At 36.1% G+C, this 21,084-nt stretch overlaps 1 protein-coding gene across 1 annotated transcript in view; it reads right to left on the bottom strand.

Moving 5' to 3' along the window:
- The window catches only part of LOC150080659 (RNA-binding protein MEX3B-like), a 40,720-nt gene extending 19,892 nt beyond the window's left edge, over positions 1-20,828 (bottom strand). The window contains exon 1 of the mRNA XM_090381976.1: positions 20,589-20,828. Within this exon, the coding sequence (XP_090238102.1) occupies positions 20,589-20,811 (223 nt within the window). The 5' untranslated portion in view covers positions 20,812-20,828. The remainder of the gene's footprint in view (positions 1-20,588) is intronic.
- Positions 20,829-21,084: the final 256 nt, after the last annotated feature.

Raw genomic sequence — 21,084 nt, forward strand, 5'->3', positions numbered from 1 at the left:
CAGGTCACCTTGAATATAATTACACATGCACAAAAGTGTATAAGGACATCATTTTCAGCATTTCTTATAACTGTGTGTACACTCAGAGAGAATAAATAAAGTTACTTTTGACTGAGTTTATCTCATTTTACTCCTGTTTAGATTTCTCTAATTATTTTGCCAGTGACTGGGGCCAGTTTTACATGAAACACTCTGTGTATGTGTGTGTATATATATATATATATATATATAATGTCATAGCATATTTCAAAATTTTCTGCAGAGGCATGTTCTACAACTTTTGGTAGGATAGCATATAAATATCATGTTGTGTGTACACGCTAGGTGAAGTTCTGATTGAAGAGACTTCTAAGAATTTCTCTTCACCAGTAATAGGATTTGAACCTACTGCTGGTGACTGGAGAAAATGTTAAACATGGAAAAGTTTGTGGGCAAGATATTTACCCACAAACTTTTTTTTAATTCTGGAAATACTAGGAATACAACAGACAAAAAAGCATATTCATAACCAGTATATACAAAATCACAAAGAAATTAAACAGAATATTTTTATTTTCTTATACAGTGTAATAAATCATAGTTATCCTGCTTTCATCATCATCATCATCATCAGCCATTTTCAATCCACTGCAGGATGAAGGCCTCTCCAGCAACTTTCCAGCTCCTTCTGTTTTGAGCACTGGCCATCCATTTACTACTCAAAAACTCATGAATTTCATCTATCCATCTCCGCCTTTGTCTTCCAGGTTTTCTTCTAGCTCCTCTTGGGTACCATTCTGTTATTTTCTTAGTCCATCTGTCATCATGTCTTCGAGCTATGTGTCCTGCCCAGGACCATTTTAGTTCTTTAGTTTTGATAAGAATGTCCTTTACTTGAGTTTGCTGCCTAATCCATGTGTTTCTCTTCTTATCTAACAGTCTGATTCCCAATATGATTCGTTCCATTCTTCGCTGTGTGGTTCTCAGCTTCTCTTCCATTCTTTTGGTGAGTGCCCAAGTTTCACTTCCATAAGTCATGGTGGGGAGTATACATTGGTCCATTATTTTACGTTTCAGACAAACTGGGATATTGCTCTTCAGTATGTGACTATATTTCCTGAATGCTATCCATCCAAAATTTATTCTTCTCTTGACTTCCAGCCATTTATCATTATTACAGCTAATAACTTGTCCCAGATATGTATATGATTCCACCTTTTCAATTACTGCTCCTTCAATCATTATTTCCCTTTCTGTGGCATACTTGTTCATCATTACTTTTGTTTTAGACATATTCATCTTTAGTCCAAAATCCTTACTAGCTGTGCATAACTGATTAAGATTTTCCTCTAATTCTTTGGGATCATGGCTTATGACCACAATGTCATCTGCAAATCGCAAATGGTTTAGGTACTCTCCGTTCACATTGACTCCTTTCTGCGACCAGTTTAATCTTCTGAAAGCTTCCTCAAGGGCAGCAGTAAACAGCTTAGGAGATATTGTGTCTCCTTGTCGAACTCCTTTCTCAATTTTAAATTTCCTACTGTCTTTGTCTAGTCTAATAAAGGAGGTAGCACTCTCGTATATTTTCTTCAAAATCATAATATATGGGGTATCAATGCCTTGTCTTTCCAGTGCCCGAAACATTGCCTTATGCTGTATGGAGTCAAATGCCTTTTCATAATCCACAAATGCCAGGCATAATGGTGTTTTATATTCATTTGCTTTCTCCATTAGCTGTGATATTACATGAAGGTGATCCATAGTTGAGAATCCTGTCCTAAAGCCAGCTTGCTCTTTCGGTTGATTCTCATCCAGTATTCTTTCTAATCTGTTAGTAATGACCCTTGTGAACAACTTGTAGATGTGGGATAACAAGCTAATTGGTCTATAATTTTCAATTTCTGATTTATCTCCTTTCTTATGCGGCAAAACTATGATTGCATTATTCCACTGCTTAGGCGTCACACCTTTTCTAATGCACTTTGTGAAGAGCCTTGCCAGTTTTTGTGTTATGTCTCTTCCTCCCAATTTTAACAACTCTACAGTAACTTCATCTTCCCCCGGGGCTTTCTGATTCTTCATTTTCTTCAATGCATGTTCTACCTCATCAGGAAGAATATCGGGTATGTCGTATGTGTTGCTACTTTGCAATCCATCTTCCCCACTGCTGGCATCATTCCCCTGCTCCTTGTATAATTCTCTATAGTAGTCTTCTGCTATTTGAATTATGCCTTCTCTGCTGTTTATAAGTACACCATCGCTATTCTTCAGTTTCAGTATCATTTGTCTTTCTGTATTACTGCTCATGGCTGCTGATTTAAATCCTTTGTTTTCCCTTAATGCTTGTTCTACTTTTCTTGTGTTAAATCTTCTTATGTCCTCTCTGAGTCTCTTTCTAATGGCTTTGCATAACTCAGTATACTCAATTTTCTCCCTGTCAGTGTTTTTCTTGCTTTTCATTTGTCGTCTTCGGTTCATCATGACAAGTGTTTCTTGACTAATTTTTTTCTTCTTTGGATTTCTTTTTCCCTATAGGTTTCTTGGGCTTTATCACTTTCAAAAAGTTGTAATATTCCTCGTCGATATCTTGGTCCTCAGCAGTCTGCAGAAGCTCATACCTGTTCTTAAGTTCCAGTACATACTGCTTTTTCTCCTCTTCTGTTATCTCAAAGACCTTTGTATTATTTACTCGAGTCAGTTTTTTCCTTTCCTTTCCTACATCTATATCAAGTGTACATCTTACCATTCTGTGATCACTTCCAACATTTACCTTATTCAGGACGGTGACATCATTCACAATATATCTCCTATTAGTGAGGATGAAGTCGATTTCATTAGTAGTTAATCCATTTGGACTCTTCCATGTCCACTTTCTGTTCACCCTTTTCTTGAAAAAAGTGTTCATTACTGACAGTCCTTGAGATTCTGCAAATTCCACAAGTCTTTCACCTCTTTCATTTCTTTCACCAATTCCAAAATTTCCTATAGTTCCCCTTTCTGTGCTGTTTTGTCTTTTTCCAACCTTAGCATTGAAGTCTCCCATAATAATAGTGTAGTGGGTTTTCTGCTCATCTAGAAGACTCTCAATTTCAGTGTACATTTCTTCAACCTCTTCATCATCATGGCTTGATGTTGGTGCATAAATCATTATAATCTTTAGCTTGTATCTCTTAGAAATCTTGAGTATTAGTCTTGACACTCTTGGTGATGTACTTTTGAATTCCAAAATGTTGTTTTTAAAATCTTTATGGACCAGAAACCCAATTCCACCTTCACTCCTTTCACTGTTTCCATTGGTGTACAGCAGATTTCCACTTGATAAACTTATAAGTGATTCATTTCTTCTTCTTGTTTCAGCCAAACCGATGATATTCCAATTCACATCTTCTAATTCCTTTTCCAGCTCTAATATCCTGTCTTCACCGATGAGTGTTCTTACGTTATAACAGGCCAAGTTCAGTTTCCGTGCATGGCAGCCTGGTCGTACCCAGAGATTCTTAGCACCCTCTGCTTCCACTCTAATCCTCTCGCTGCCGTAAGAGGGAGAGTGAAAGCTGCTGGGGACTGAGGGCCATTTGTTTCGTCGTGCTTTCATATCCTGCTTTAGTAGTAGTTATTCTATTTTTCACATGTGATAGAGCAGTGATCATACCAAAAGGTTTTAAAAATTTTCCAAGCAGTTTTTAATAGTGATCGTGTATACACGAGGTATTAGAATATTTACAACTTGGTACCAAGTTGAAGATGCTTGCTGATGCTGGACTTGAAAGAATTTTATTTCCAATGGGCAACGAATTTTTCATCAGAAATATTTATAAAAAAAGGCATGCAACAGAAAGGCTCTTTTCTATAATTCCTATCAAGGGAGTGGAGTTTAAAGAATCTAACCTGACTATCGTTTTTTGGAGAGTCTAGAAATTGGAAGTTTAGGGGTGGGACCTATCAGATAAGGAAAAAATATGATATCAAAAGTTATAGAATTTGCAATCTGTAAGGCTATGGACAGAATTTCCAGTCGGTGGGAGGTCTGGAAAAGAGCGAGAGAAAGAATGAAACCTTAAGGAACACCAGAAGTAGATAAGGTATAAAACAGCAACCATCTATCAGAACCCACACTGAGCACTTGGGGGTGGGGTGGGGTGGGGAGAGAAACTGGCTCTCAAACTGCAAAAAACAGAAGCCATGTCATAAGTTTATTTAGAAGCCCTTTAGGCCACACACAAAAACTTTGCAACTGCTTAAGTTTCTTTAAAGCTTTCCATTGAATTTGTCCAAAGATGGGTAACAAACTAAGATACTGTTGGCTGATTAATAACTGAATCCATACTGGCAATCATCAGTAACGTACTGAAGCTGGCTCATAAAGACTGTTTATTAAACATTACTGTATATTGCTAATATCAGTCTATTAAAACATTAATTAATATGCCCAGTCCATGATGTGGGCATTCAGTCTGCATCACAGAATAAAGAATCACCCGGACTGATCCAAATTCATCAAACAGACATTCCTACTTTTGAGTACATAAATCACAAACATTTGATTATTTTATGTTTGTTCAGGAAAATAGTTAATTAACTTTAATATTTACATATGGAATTTTGTTGGCTAATTGCCTCAAGTTTTGTATAAATATTAGAAGCATTATCTATTTTAGTAAAATCTGCCAAAAATAGCTGTTGGCCAATTATGATTTTATTTATTGATCAAACAAGTAATTTCTAAGTGTTACATTTGAATAACCTATCAGTATTTCAAAAACAGAATTGATGCAAAACGGCTTTATTCCTAATGGTATAATCAAGCAGGCTCATTCCAGCTTATGCAAGTTATTTGTTAAATATTTGCCAGAACATCCCTGATGATCTTTAATCAGATGGAAGGTCTGCAGATAGTGTAAGAGATAGCAATTCCATTTCTACATTATTTTGGAAAGAGTTGAGGTAAGTACAATGGAAGCAATTACCAGAAGATCTGAAAAGTACTTTAAGAATAACATTGAAAAACATATGTATGTGCCTGCAAAAAGAATAATGGTAGGACCCAACTATCAACTGCATCACTATTTAGTCTGCTTACTTCAGCACTTCCTTCCAGAATTTCTGGGAACATACTAGTACAAATTTGCAGTTCTGTGGTACTAAGATGGTAAGCAGAGAACTGATGAAGTATGCAATTCCTCATACTGAGGCTCTGGCATGTTGATCAAAACAAGTTTGAGGATTTCATGTGGATCATTACAAAATTATTTCAATGGCACATTCTGAACAAATATTAAAGTCAGAAGATTTAAAAGTTATCCAATCAAGGAAATGAAATTGCAAATTGTCTCATTTCACGCTTTACACTCCTGTGATATTGAACGAGGCTGAGAATGTCCATGAGAGGGTCTACCCAAGAAAAGACAGACACCAAGATGCAGTCAGCTAAAGGATTACTAACAATAATTGATGCTTTGAATGGTTGTTGGAGGAAAAGATAAAGAACATCAGCTGTGTGGTTAGGACTGCCTGCTATCCTAATGGAATAAACAAGCAAGTTGTGTATGGCCATTAGTAACAGAAAAAGCCCCTGCATCTCTAACAGCTGGAGTTGTGAGCATTAAAATCACAAAAAAAAAAAAAAAAAAAATTACTTTGCTGTTAAGGAAGTTAGTTTGCTTAAAAGAATCACAGTGAAAAAGTTCCATGTGATCTGTAGTTTGAAGAACAATAGAGGCAACAAATTAGTTTGACAGAACAGGATAATAATAGCCTGACAAAAAAATATCAAAGTGGATATATGTGCAAATACCATACCACCTTTAAAGCAAAAGGAACCAGAGTGAACAATTAGTTGAAATGAGATGGGTGGCAGTTGAGGCAACTGATTCTGTTAGAAGTAAATGGGATTGTATGTGAAACCACAACCTGGACTGGAAATGAGAATATATATATTTATTTGTGAAATGAATTAAGCAGTTTTAATTTAAAGCTTTTTTTGATACCTGTCTATGTTCATCAGGTGATAGTCATTGCATTGGTCAATTGAAAACAATATTAAACAACAATACTCATTTATAAAACTGACATTAATGTATACCACAACTGATTTAAAGCAATAATTACAAAATGTTTCATTTATTTATTACTTTACATCTGTTCAATCAATAATAGTGACCTCTTACAAAAGTTCTCAATTAGAAATTTAGTAGCCCATAATTAGTGCTAAAAAAAAAATTAACACAGATGCACACCCCTAACGATTTTCTTAGTATGCATGCAAAATTTAAGGACTAGCAGTCATATAACTATGAAGCTTACAGACACTCATTATTATCGATGAGTCAGAAAAAAAAAAAAAAAAAAAAAAAGTAGTTTCCAATGCAAACAGGATCAGGTTGACCTACAATCTCTAAAATAAGCGAGCACAAAGCATGTTTTGGACATCCTTGAAACATTCAATTAAGTGTCAATCTTTTTACAAATCTATCTTGCAGGCTACTTACGATCATTCATTGGTAAAGTGATGAAAGATGAATAAACAAGTCCGATTGGATCTGTTTAAAGTAAGCACCAAGGCAATTAATAAAGCATTAATATTAAGCCTGCAAACAGCATATGCTCTAGGTTGGTTTATATGTACAGTAAAACCCCAGTTATCAGAAGTGAGAATAGGCCCTAGACTTCTTGAAGTAATGGAAATCTCAGATTAAAAAAAAAAAAAAAAAAATCCAGCTTTTTTTTTCACAGCATTCACTATCACATAATTATAATAAAAATAATGTTCAGAGTAATTTTAAAAAAGTATTAAGCAAAATAAGTTGAATGTATAAAATATATTAATATTAGCAGTGGCAAATGATGCAAGAAAGCAAGCTAATAATAATAAAGCATCAGCAAAAAAAAAAAGGCCACATTGCCTGTCCTTTCCCCCCCTCCAAGTTTACCTAGCTCTGAATTTATTTAAACTACCCACTTTCACAACAACAGATGGAAGTTTGTCCCAACGAGCAACCACTCACTGGCAGCCCGAGAATTATGTTCAGGACCCTTCATAAACTGAGGCACCTATAATAGGCATTTCAGGGTATTGAAGTAGAATGATAATAATTATTATATAGGGCTGTGCTAAAAAGCATTAACTATATAACGATATATGAGAAAATTCTGTGAAATTAAGATTTTATTTGCATTACATCTGTGCCGGTGTATATCTATACATTATATAGACTGAAAAACTTCAACTCGCTGCAAACCCTTCTCCCCAGCTTGACACTAACTACAACCAAGATTGAAGAAGCCTCTAAGAATTCCAACCATGAAGGAAAACTCAAGACCTCTGAATAATTTTGATGAGAAGTGGCAAAATCACTGTACTGTATTGTCATGAAGGATCCAAAATATCTGCTGTTTCAAATAATGGAATGAAGTTAAAATTTGCTTCATAAGTAGTGTATGGGATAAAAAAAAGCATTATACTCAGAAAGTTGTTAAATACCTACCTTCATCCCTCTTCTACAACACTTCAGTTTATTACCACTTTCCTTCAGTGAGAAGAAAGGGGAAATGTACAAAAAAGAGAATTACAAAATTCCACTTGTATATAATGGCATCCTCTGATTGTATAAACAAAACAAATACAAAGCAACACAAAGTTAATCAAACAACCGAGAATAGCAAAAAAGAATAAAGTTTATATGTCGTGCCAGTAGAATATGGCAAATGCATGTGTGTGCGTGCGCATACAAGATTTGTGGAAATATTTCCTGAATATTTTTATGGAAGAAAAACATTGTAAAAGACAGATTCAGGGAATATTTCCACAAATCTCTTTTTAAATGTTTTTCTTCCAGATTACCATCACGTTTGTGACATACTTTCATGCTGTTTTTCCTATATTGAAATACCAAATATATCAATATGGACTTAAATCCACTATTGGTGAAGTTCATTTTTAGCACATAGAATAAAGTATGTGAAAAACACCAGACTTTTTTTTTTTTTTTTTTTTTTTAAATGGCGACTTCAAAGAATGAAAGTTTTTGAAATACTGTATATAGTACATTAATAGTGTGAATCAACTGAAGATTGAGAACCTACAAAAAAAAAAAAAACTTGCTGATGCTACTGTATTTTTGGGGCTTGAATTTCAAACTAATTTTTAGTAAATACATAAAGAATATTGTTCCATAGAACAGAAGTAGAAGGGTTAAATGAGGAAGGTAGTCTGAGTTTAGAGTTGATGCAAATGGATGTTGACTAGTTATGGATACAATGACTTGGTAAGAAAGGTGAAATTTCAGCTATTCCACCTTTATCTTAGTAAGAAAGAGGTGAAATGTGTTGTGTAGTTGAATAGTGCTCATGGAAATATCTCTAGAAAATACACATTGCAGAACCTTAACTTCTGTGTAACAGGGAGTGAAACAAGATATTAATATACCCTGCATCTCCCTTCAGACAGTTTAGGAATCAGGCACCATTCTAGATTAGGAACAGCATTCCGTGGCAAGATGTGATTTCCACAGTCAAGAGATGTTCAAATTGAAAATAAATTTATTCTTTGAATCTTTTTCTGTTGACCTCGTGGATAGTCATAAAACTGCTCACTTGATTTCAGCTATTCATAAACAAATTTAAATGCAAGTGCAGCTAAGGTAAAGAAAGCCAACTCGAGAAACTTTACTAGGCAAACTCACTTTCCACTACAGCAGTTTCTCCCTGCATTTTCAGTAAACAAATGGTGCATGTTATCGGTAGTGGCAGTAGAAGTCGACAACTATGTACCGATTAGCCTTTTCTCATTATTAAAAGCAGATTATTGGAGTTCGTGAGTGGGCTGAAATTTACTTATGGGTACACGCTCCAGACTGCCTCAGTCTTAGGGTGTTTATCCCTCCTTCCCGCTGTTTTAACCCGATAGGAAAATGACCTCTACTGTCACTACCGATAACATGTACCATCTGTTTTCCTATTTTAAACAGCGGGAAGGGGAGATAAACACCCTAAGACTAAGGCAGTCTGGAGAGTGCACTCGTAAGTAAATTTCAGCGGCGAAAGCATTACACTCATGAACTCCAACAATCTGCTTTTAATAATGAGAAAAAACTAATTAATACTTACTGGGCAAACTTGTTTCCCACTACTGCCACTATTGATAACATGCACCATCTGCTTACTGCGAATTCAGGGAGAAACTGTGGTAGCGGGAAACAAGTTTGCCCAGTAAGTTTCACGTGGTTCTCATGTTGGCTTTCTTTACTAACTTCACCGCAAGTGCAATTATTATTCAATTAACTGCATAATGGTAACTATATATATATATATATATCTTTTCTCCTTGTAGAAAAATTCTTTTTACTGATATTTTCTTATAATTTACAATAACTGGAACGTTCATCCGTGTGTAACTCCTTACTACACTAAAGATTCCTGTGATATCATCTAGGTCAGTGGTTCACAAACTTTAAGTTACTGCCCCCTTGGTTCCATAAATGCATCCCCAATCCTAACTTATAAAAATATTTTTTAGAGTGGCAGATTGCATGACCCAATGAGGAAGATAACTAAAAAATATAATTCAAAACAGTAATAATTAATTGCACATTTATTTTGAATCCAATAAAAGTTTTATTTTATTTAATTCAACATATTGAAATTACTGGACTAGTGATTCTAGCTTTTGAAAATCTGACGATCATTTAACAAAAGTCTTACAACTACATTTAGTAACAAGTTCATTTTTCTGTAAATTTTTAATGCAAGGTGTGGGCTTGATGACAATACCAGTTTCTCAATGTCCAGTTTAAAGTTGCTTAGGAGTCTTAAATCACTAGGATAGTAATCTGAAGTTTATTTCTTTGCTTGGAGATAAGTTGGATGACCAATAAAACCAAGTTTTACTAAATATGAAGTTGGGAATGCAATAAGTAGCTTTTTAGCCAAGGTCCATAGTACAGTATAGTGATCAGAAAATTGATCACTATACTGTAACCAAAACTCTTGATAAGATTTCTCAAACTTCTGTTTCAGCTTAATATCATTTTGTAACTCAATTAGTTCTTTCTCTAATACATCCAACTTGTTCAATATCTAAAAATGGATTCTTCACCAATTTCTATCAAAAGAAGATTCTTAAATAGTTCAGACGTTCATCTTTATGCAGCATATCCAAATGGTCACAAAAGACTTGCAGATCATCATCCTACACACCATTTGTGTGACACCCTGTGTAATTACTTATCAAATATTCATGCTATGCACTAACCTGAACAATAGTAAATAAGCAATCAACACAGTCGGGAAGGTCTGGCCTCGAATGCCCCTACCACCCCCATGCTTCTTTGCCTCCCCATAGGTAAACCCACTTTGGAAACCACTGATCTATATGAAATATTTTGTTTTATATTTATCAATTTTACACTACTATTTATACCAGGCAACAGCAACCCCATGCCACTAGTGGTATGATACTTTCTAAATTTTCACATATATTTCAGATACACTTTTCCAAATGGCATGCACAAAGATTTTTGGTGTTGTAATATACAAATATGGCACCAAAGAAAAAGGCTATCAATCCCAAATTTATACTATATATTTGAATATTACTGTTCACACAGTGATTCATTCAAATTCCTTTATATGGTAATTATGACTGTTCAGATTTTAAAAATGTATTATAAAAAAAAATGCAGTGAACAACAATCAATATTAATATATTTTTTAATTCTAACTTTTTAAAATCAAGAAAGTATGCAGTCACTCTGTATATTATACTCATCTCAGTATTACAATCTTCCTCTGCCCACTATCCCAACATCTACATTTCATATGGGAATAATAATATTAATTTTTTTGCACAAAATGAAAAGCTCGCTAACTAATGGCAAAACACATTTTAAATATTCAACAAACATTTATAGCATTAATAAAAATAGAAATGCACACAGCTCTCACAAAACCATTACTTTATTTAGTGATTTAACACTATTTTTGTTGCATATGAATAGATGTGCAGTTTGAAACTTGTGTGCAAGTGTTATTTGATTGTCATCAGTGAAATGCATATTTACATTTTCTCAGAGAAATCAGAAAATATTCTTGCAACACTTTTGTTCTTATCCCTGCAGCATTTCTGTTCAAATGTATTGTCTCTACAAAAAAAGAAGCGGACTATGGTCGTAGTTGCCAATGCGCCCAATAAATCCCGAAACAAACAAACAACAATCATGTGATAGGTTTACGAAAACAAATATTGGAAGATAGCTAATCAAACGAGGACATCTAGAAATATGGGTGTGTTGCTAAAGAATATATTTTTTTGCAAGCAATACCATTGGTTTTAGAAGAATTTAAATTTGCTCTCCAACATTGGAAAGCAAATGAACTATTTCACTGTTGGAAACTTAATGAACTATTTAGGAATTAATTATAATCCTATGCACTGGAAACTTCACTGACTCAAATCAAACGTGTACTTGCTCTACAATAGAAATAAATATGCCTTCACAATACTGCTTTTTTGGTAAGTCAGCAGTAGTGTCTATAAATACAAGATGGTTTTTTATTCATTATACTATTTCTTTTCTTTGCAGTTTCACAAGCTTCAGCTTTTTTTTGTACCAACATCATTACTCTAGAAAAATGTTTGAAGACCTGGTTGGCAGTAATTTTGAATAGTCTGCATACCAGTTATGAAATTTGACAGGAGTGGTTTATAATCATTATTTCGAGGTATATGGCAATGGAATAGTGTGTGGCCTCCAATGTCACTGTCACACACGCACATACATCATCATCTTCAGCCATTTTCAATCCACTGCAGGATGAAGGCCTCTCCAGCAACTTTCCAGTTCCTTCTGTTTTGAGCACTGGCCATCCATTTACTACTCAAAAACTCATGAATTTCATCTATCCATCTCCGCCTTTGTCTTCCAGGTTTTCTTCTAGCTCCTCTTGGGTACCATTCTGTTATTTTCTTAGTCCATCTGTCATCATGTCTTCGAGCTATGTGTCCTGCCCAAGACCATTTTAGTTCTTTAGTTTTGATAAGAATGTCCTTTACTTGAGTTTGTTGCCTAATCCATGTGTTTCTCTTCTTATCTAACAGTCCGATTCCCAATATAATTCGTTCCATTCTTCGCTGTGTAGTTCTTAGCTTCTCTTCCATTCTTTTGGTGAGTGCCCAAGTTTCACTTCCATAAGTCATGGTGGGGAGTATACATTGATTCATTATTTTATGTTTCAGACAAACTGGGATATTGCTCTTCAGTATGTGACTATATTTCCTGAATGCTATCCATCCAAAATTTATTCTTCTCTTGACTTCCAGCCATTTATCATTATTACAGCTAATAACTTGTCCCAGATAAGTATATGACTCCACCTTTTCAATTACTGCGCCTTCAATCATTATTTCCCTTTCAGTGGCATACTTGTTCATCATTACTTTTGTTTTAGCCATATTCATCTTTAGTCCAAAATCTTTATTAACTGTGCATAACTGATTAAGATTTTCCTCTAATTCTTTGGGTTTGTGGCTTATGACCACAATGTCATCTGCAAATCGTAAATGGATTAGGTACTCTCCGTTCACATTGACTACTTTCTGCGACCAGTCTAATCTTCTGAAAGCTTCCTCAAGGGCAGCAGTAAACAGCTTCGGAGATATTGTGTCTCCTTGTCGAACTCCTTTCTCGATTTTAAATTTGCTACTGTCTTTGTCTAGTCTAATAAAGGATGTAGCACTCTCATATATTTTCTTCAAAATCATAATATATGGAGTATCTATGCCTTGTCTTTCCAGTGCCCGAAACATTGCCTTATGCTGTATGGAGTCAAATGCCTTTTCATAATCCACAAATGCCAGGCATAATGGTGTTTTATATTCATTTGCTTTCTCCATTAACTGTGACATTACGTGAAGGTGATCCATAGTTGAGAATCCTGTCCGAAAGCCAGCTTGCTCTTTTGGTTGATTCTCATCAAGTATTCTTTCTAATCTGTTAGTAATGACCCTTGTGAACAACTTGTAGATATGGGATAGCAAGCTAATTGGTATATAATTTCCAATTTCTGATTTATCTCCTTTCTTATGCAGCAAAACTATGATTGCATTATTCCACTGCATAGGCATCACACCTTTTCTAATGCACTTTGTGAAGAGCCTTGCCAGTTTTTGTGTTATGTCTCTTCCTCCCAATTTTAACAACTCTACAGTAACTTCATCTTTCCCCGGGGCTTTCCGATTCTTCATTTTCTTCAATGCATACCTCATCAGGAAGAATATCGGGTATGTCGGGTCGTATGTGTTGCTACTTTGCAATCCATCTTCCCCACTGCTGGTATCATTCCCTCGCTCCTTGTATAATTCTCTATAGTAGTCTTCTGCTATTTGAATTATGCCTTCTCTGCTGTTTATATGTACACCATCGCTTTTCTTCAGTTTCAGTATCATTTGTCTTTCTGTATTACTGCTCATGGCTGCTACACCAAAACATTATGACCATCTACCTAATATGATGTTGGTCCTCCATGTGCAGCCAAAACAGCTCAGAGCCGGCAAGGCAAGGATGCTACAAGATTTCTAAATGTGTCTTGTATCTGGTACCAACACGTAACCAGCCGATCCTTTAACTCCTGTAAGGTCCATAGTTGAGATGACACAAATTGGAGTTGCTGTTCCAACACAAACCACAGATGCTTGATGGGATTGACATCTGGGGAATTTGGAAGCCAGAGCAATACCTGGAAGTCTTCCTAATGTTCCGTGAACCACTCTCGAACAATCTGGGTGGTGTGGCATGGCGCATTATCCTGCTGAAAGACGACACCACCAGAGGGGAAAACCGTTGCCATGAAAGGGCATATCTGGTCAGCAATGATGTTTAAGTAGGTGGTAGATGTCAGAGTGCTCAGCACATGGATGACTGGACCCAGGGTATCCCAGCAGAACCACGCCCAAAGCATGACACCACTGCCACCGGCTTGTTTTCGTCCCATGGTGCATCAGGCGCCATCACTTCCCTAGGTAAATGATGCACATGTATCTGGCTGTCCACATGGTGAAACACGAAACATGATTCATTGAACCAGACGACCTTCTTCCAATGACTCAAGGTTCAGTTTCGATGCTCACGTGCCCATTGTAGGGGCTATTGATGGTGAACCGTGGTTAGCATGACACTCCCATCATCAGCTAGTTGCACCACAGTGACCCTTCTTTTGCCAGAAGAGCCTTCGTTCACCTCAAGTATCAATGAGCCGTGGTCATCCAATACCTCACAGGTTTTCCCTCCTTGGACCACTTTCAATAGGTACTAACCACTGTTGGTCGTGAGCACCCTACCAGCCGTGCCATTTCGGATATGCACTGACCCAGTCATCTGGCCATTACAATTTGGCTTTTGTCAAACTTGCTTAAGTCCTCTGCCTTTCCCATCTGAAGAACAAGAGTAACACTGATTAATGGAGCTCAGTATCAGATTTTTTTTATACTGTCCCCAACCCACGCAGTAGTTCATCTGCAGTTACTTCGATTTGCATAACAACTCGCTGGTCACAATGTTCTGGCTCATCGGTGTATTTATTGAGATTATCTCAAGGATCCTTTCTTATTCACTAACTATTCCTGCATTAAAGAATGATTGAAGTTTATTCTGTGTTGAGGAAATGCTGAGGCATATTCTTTGCAACTTCACACTCCAAACATGACATATTATTGAAAAATGTGGAGAGCACATTGAACATGTTATGGTATGAATTTCTCAACAATATAGTTCAAGCATTAAATTTCTGTTTCTTAACAATAACTATTTCATGTTCTTCAGATAAAGAAAATGGTATGGGGGAAAAAAAAAATCATTACAATCTTACTGATATAATCAAAAGTTAATCCACAATAGCACCAGAAGAAACTGTTAGGTTGCCAAGTATAATAAATCATTTGCTAACAGAAGGCAGAGAAAGGAACAAAAGGCTTATATGTAAAAAATACAAAGAAAAGATCAAATAAAATCAAATGATTCTTACACAATGAACACTATACTGATCTTTACATTCTAGATGCAAGTACCTTTATATCACTATAAAGTGATGAAGAATTGTGCTATATATAGTAGAGAACTTCTACTAACAGGCCAAGGTCGAATTCATAAAATTCCACCCATTCTGAGTGTACTGTTGGGCTAAGAAATGCACTGTTTACCCAAGCAGTTGGGTATACTGCATATTATGGGCAATAGAGTATAGAATGAGAAAGCGAGAAAAGAGGGCAGTTAACAAATTGATATTAGCATTAATAGTGGAAAATGATGCAAGAAAGCAAGTTTGCATAGAATCAGTCAAAAAAAAAAAAAATTTCCCACTTCACCTATCCATCCCCTCAAATAGTTTGTCTAGTTCTTCCTTGAATTTATTCGATTTACTTCCACAACAATGTATGGAAGCTTGTTCACAATCAACCACCCATTGACTGAAGGCAAGCTTTTGCATATCTATTCTGCAACCATCCTTCCTCAATTTGAATTTAATCACTTGTGCATAGTGTGAGCAAGAGGAAGAATCCCATCAGCATTGTTTTCTCGAACCATTCAGAGCCTTAAAACCTCAATCAGATCATCTCATAAGTGCCTAGTCTCCAGACTTTCTTGGTAAGAGCACTCAATCTTATTGCCCTTATTCGCACCTTTTCCAGCAGCTCTACATCCTTAAATGAGGCCTCCAGACCTGTATTCAGTACTCAAGATGAGTACTGACCATTGCTTTATACAATGGGATAATCACGTTATCACTGCTAGCAAAGTTCCTATATATCATTGACAAAACCCCAGAACTTTTCTTGCCAAACTGTCTGCAATACTCAGAAAACTTCATATCAGACTGCACAATTACCCTAGGGTCTTTTTTACCTTCCACTATCGTGAGCGTTTTACCATGCATTTGATACACTACTCTGAGATTACTGCTACCATATGCAGTACCTTGCATTTGTCAATGTTAAACTTCAATTGCATTTCTTGGCCCACCTGCCTAATCTTTCTAGATCATGTTGCAGCAGCATACCTTCATTACTGTCATAACCACCCTGCCAACTTTGGCATTAAGCTTGATATACACATCAATATCATTAATATATACAGAAAGCCCAGCACTGAACCCTGTGGGACTCCACCAATAACATTAGCCCATGAAGAGCAGTGTTCATTGATGACCACGCTGTCTTCATGCAGTTGACCATTCCTTTATCCATAGAAGTAACTTTCCTTTAAAGCCACACTGCTCCAATTTGTACAGTAGCCGCTTATGTGCAACAGTATCAAAAGCTTTCCTGAAATCCAAGTATAAATCAAAATTAATTTTTTACATCCAGTTCTTTTTTTCGCTGAATCTAAGTATCCAATGAAATTTGTCAGACAAGATCTTCCCTTAACAAACCCATGCTGCAACTGAAGTATAACTGCACTCTTCTCTAGATTACTACATTACTTTTTAAGTGACTCCATTTATTTTTCCTGGAACTGAAGTTAAGGTAAAAGGTCTGTAAATACTTATGTTAACCTTTGATCCCCCTATACGAACTGGAGATACATTCACATGTCTCCAGTCCACAGGGACCTCCTCTGAACCCAAAGATTAATAATTATGGCTAAGGATTTGCTTACCTCTTACTGCTTCCATTAATATAATTGAATAGGTCTCAATCCACCCTAGGTGCCTTTTTTATGTTTAACTTCAATAATGCATTTTTCACTTTCCTCTCAGTTATCACAAAATCATTCAGCTCCCTGTTAGAATTTGCTAAATGTCTAGCATCCCCCTCCCTAAAGAATTCTCATGTGTGAATGTAAAATACATATTCAACACATCAGCAACCAGAGAAGGATCATCAACATTGCCTGTTGACAAATGACTTTTAAATGCTTATAGAACTCCACTCTAGTGACCCTGATCGTTGTAAATTCCATTATATATATATAAATTAAAGGACTGTTTACTGGAAAACATTTCAGCCCGAATGTTACTGGGCTAGGCTGCACATACACAGTTATTTTGGAAGAAGCAAAGAAATGCATCACACTATTAAGGTTTAGATTTCATTACACTCAGATTAAACTGAAGTGAAAATGTATCAATCTATTGTACTGTTAAATTTCTCCAATTCCCATTTCATTCTTCTCTTAAATATATTCTACGTTATGCTATTACTTGATGCATACACTTGATAAGAAAGGCCAGAATTCATGGAATATCTGGTTCTTGGGCAATGTGACTCTGTAACCTCTCTTCGATAAATGTCATGAGTTAACAGACTTTGAAAGAGGGATGATAGTGGGTGCCTGACGCATGGGTCACTCTATTGTGAAGGTGGCACAGAAACTGCACTATCCCTGTTCGACAGTATCAAGAGTGTATTGGGAATATGCCATTTCCAGAATAACATCTCATCGTGGACAGCACTGTGGGCTGAGAAAGATGGTGAATGAATGTGGCCGTCGACACCTGTCTTGCATTGTTTCAGCCAACCAGAGTGACAGTTGTACAAATCACCACAGACTTCAATGAGGGAGGTGCCAGAAACGACTCCATCAAGACCACCAGACAATCATTAGCCGTAATAAGTTATGGGAGCTGCCAACCAACATCACGACACAGGACTATGCCTCAACTGGGCAAAAGAACATCGGCACTGGACCTTGGAAACGAGTCTCCTGGTACGATAAGTCCAGTTTCATTATTTCGAGCAAACGGGAGGGCGTGTTGGTGGAAACTGATGAAAAAAAAAAAAAAGCAAACTAATGAAATAAAATTCAAAGCTAAAAATCAAAACATGGTCTGAGTTGACTTACCAAGGGACATGGTAAGAAGAAATGGGTATCTTGTAATTCATGGTAGTATGTTGCTCCACTGAGACAGCTGTTTGCAAAATTATTGTTGCTGTAGTCAACAGTGACTCTTGTCTACTAGTGCCAGAGCAACGTCACAACTAGATGTTCCATGGATATCACTCTACAAGTGCTTTTATCTCACCTGCAATGCCACTGCAGCTCTAGATGGATAACCTATATTCTAGACAGAAACTATAGAGCAGATATGTCCTTGGAAAATTTTATGGACTGACAAAGCTCATTTCCAGCTAAGTAGCACTATAATGCCAATTGCTGGGTAAAACTGCAGCAATTATCAACCCACTGCAGGATGGAAGCCTCCTCAACGATTCAAGCTGAGGGAAATGGACCACAATCTGCCACACTGGTCCAGATAGACCGTAATTAGCAGTCAGGGGCTTGAACCCCAGTCAAGTACAACGTGTGCTACTGCACTCCCACTCCTGACTGCAGGCTGCTTAAATTGCTGGGTATGAGGAACATAATCACAATGTTATTAATAAGGTTCCTCTCCAATGTCTAAATCAGAGGTTACATACCTTAAGCTCCCTTAATTTTTCATAAATTTCACATGCCCCCAAGTTCCAAAACAAGTACAAAAAAACCAAAAATTTAGCCACAACTATACTCGTTAAAAAAGTGCCCCATGAAACCCCGGTCTAAGTTGAAGTAAAATTCATTAACTGGACTCATTCTTCTTCAAAAAGATTTAAACACGTGATCCCAAATGTGTATTGTTACAGATGAAAGTTACTGTAATCTTTTCTGATACTGCTGAAGATCACAATGATGACTGTTTTTGCAAATACCCACTCCTTGGTGGTTAAACTTAAAAATTAAACTGTACATCATTTTCCACATTTTGACAATGCTTGGCTACCTCATTCTATGGACATCTTTTGACCATGGGGAAAACTCCAGGACAGGGATTTATCTTTTTTAATAAAAGCAAGATTCAGTCTCCAGGTGACTTGCAAAAATATATATATATTTATATTACTAGGCATGTTACCAATATTAATATTCCCCACGGTGGGCTGCAGGCAACAACTGACCACACCATATTGTATTCCAGAAATATTTGCAATCTCTTTAAAAGTTAACTTCCTCCTACCATACTTAATCAAATAAATTATGCTGTGTGGTTATGAAGAGCACCAAATGTACTGTAATTTCTCTTTCTTTGGAACTTCCCCCCCCCACAACAAATAATATTCTGCCTTAGGTTTTCATACGGTCTAGACACTGTCTATTCTAAATTACTTTTTTGAACAATTCACGGTTTGTCATCCAGATGATGCACCCACCCTATACATACAGTTAGGATCACATTACGACTTCTGGAGATTTTTGTCTGATCTGCAGTAAAATTAGCAAAAGACTGACTTTCATCGTGTCTTCAAACTACAATCTTGAGAAAACATAATTCTGTGTGATTTTTTAAACCTTCCCTCTTTATGGAGGTTGTATATGCTCGCTCTCCCATAGGCCATACTTATTTGTAATTATTTTTTTATAGCTGATATATTAGAAGTAAAAAAATATCACAAGTATATTTTATTAACGCCTTACTAATAAATTTGAAATTTAGTCGGTAAAATAATTGTTCATAATTTTTTGTTTGTTTGTTTTCATGTTAATAAGAGGTAACTGCGTGTGTAAACATGCATATATCAGTTATCAGTATTCTTTGAAAACTGTACGAGTTCGTTAACAAAAAAGAAAAAAAAAAGTTAAATATCGCTGGCTCTATTCAAGTCATTACGTAAAAAAAAAAAGGAAAAAAAAGTGTAATATTCGAGGGGTGGCACCCATCCGGACACTACCTCCGGTGATTTGTCTCAAGGATCATGAATTTAGCACTGCAGTAACTGAAGGACAAATTTGTTTAAGATATTGTACTTAAACTGCCAATTCGTTACATTCAACTACTCATTTTCAACTGTTTCTGGTTCTCATATTTGCCGTGTAGGAATCTTCTACACGATTAATGAAAGCATAATCGAAATGAAAATAATAAGTGAACATCGCGATTTCCCGCTTTAAGCATCAACAAAGTAAGACGCACATTGTCGGCCAAGTTCGGTGTACACAAACTATTGGAAAAACACGATTCAAACTTATTCTCTCCATGCCTTCTCTAAAATTAAATGAATAGCACTGTGCAACTTGAAAGTTTTTTTTTTTTTTTTATCACATGCACCAAGGCAACTTTTACTTACAAAAAGGTCTAAGTTTTCTTCCCGTATGAAAAATAATAGTAGCATTTCATTGATTGAATGACGTCTACAATTCCATCTCCAAGAAAATTGAGTGCTAGGAAACAACACTAACCTTACTCATTATTATTATAATGCACAAAAATTAAATGAAAACGTTTATTTATCATTTAAATGTTTATAACTAAAACGAATGTCACTGTTCACTATCAGATCAGATGTTTAGGTACTTTACACAAAACTAACGGAAATAAAATATACTCCATATTTCCTGTCTCACCAGTTATAGCATACACGTATTAACTTTTCTTTTTTTTGAACAGCAAATGCTCAAAACGTATCGTTCTACAACGAATAAATTCTGACAACCACACAGAACAAAATATTGCTTTTCAAGTTTTGTTACATGCCGGTAGATAGACAAAGGAAAAGCGCCATGCGCAGGGGACAGCATGCTGGTCATGGCGAACAAAGAACTTTCACTGAAGTAACACAAAGGATCATAGTAATAACTCACCTTGTCTGCCTACAATTTCAGCAACGTGCTCGGAACTTGGCACAGGTACACATTCCGTCGTATTTTGGCTCTTTTTAGTACGTGCATCTGACTCATAAGATATATGAAAATTCTCGCTTTCATTAATACCTAAAAGTGACAACTCTAAAGCTACTTGAAAAGCTCTTTGATCTTCAAGACTGCTATTTGTGGACTCCATATCCGAGAAAAGACTAGCTGGCATCGCAACGAAGGAACAGATATGAGAAGTAAAAATAAAAAAAAAAAAAAAAAAAAAAAGAAAATTATTAGTAAATATTAGCCTCCGCCACAACTTTTACCAACACTATTACCACCCGCACGGCGACAACCTTTCAGCCGCACTGCTCCAAAATAACCGTCAGCCAGAGAAATACAAAGCGTGACGTCACACGAGATTCGCAGAGAATTGGGAGGAACTGGGAGGGTGTAAGATTAATCTTTCAAATGTGATTGGAAGATTGTATTATAAAAGGCA

Source organism: Mastigoproctus giganteus, chromosome 9, assembly GCF_048544385.1.
Source record: "Mastigoproctus giganteus isolate SK-2022 chromosome 9, ASM4854438v1, whole genome shotgun sequence".
NCBI classification, from domain to species: Eukaryota; Metazoa; Arthropoda; class Arachnida; order Uropygi; family Thelyphonidae; genus Mastigoproctus; species Mastigoproctus giganteus.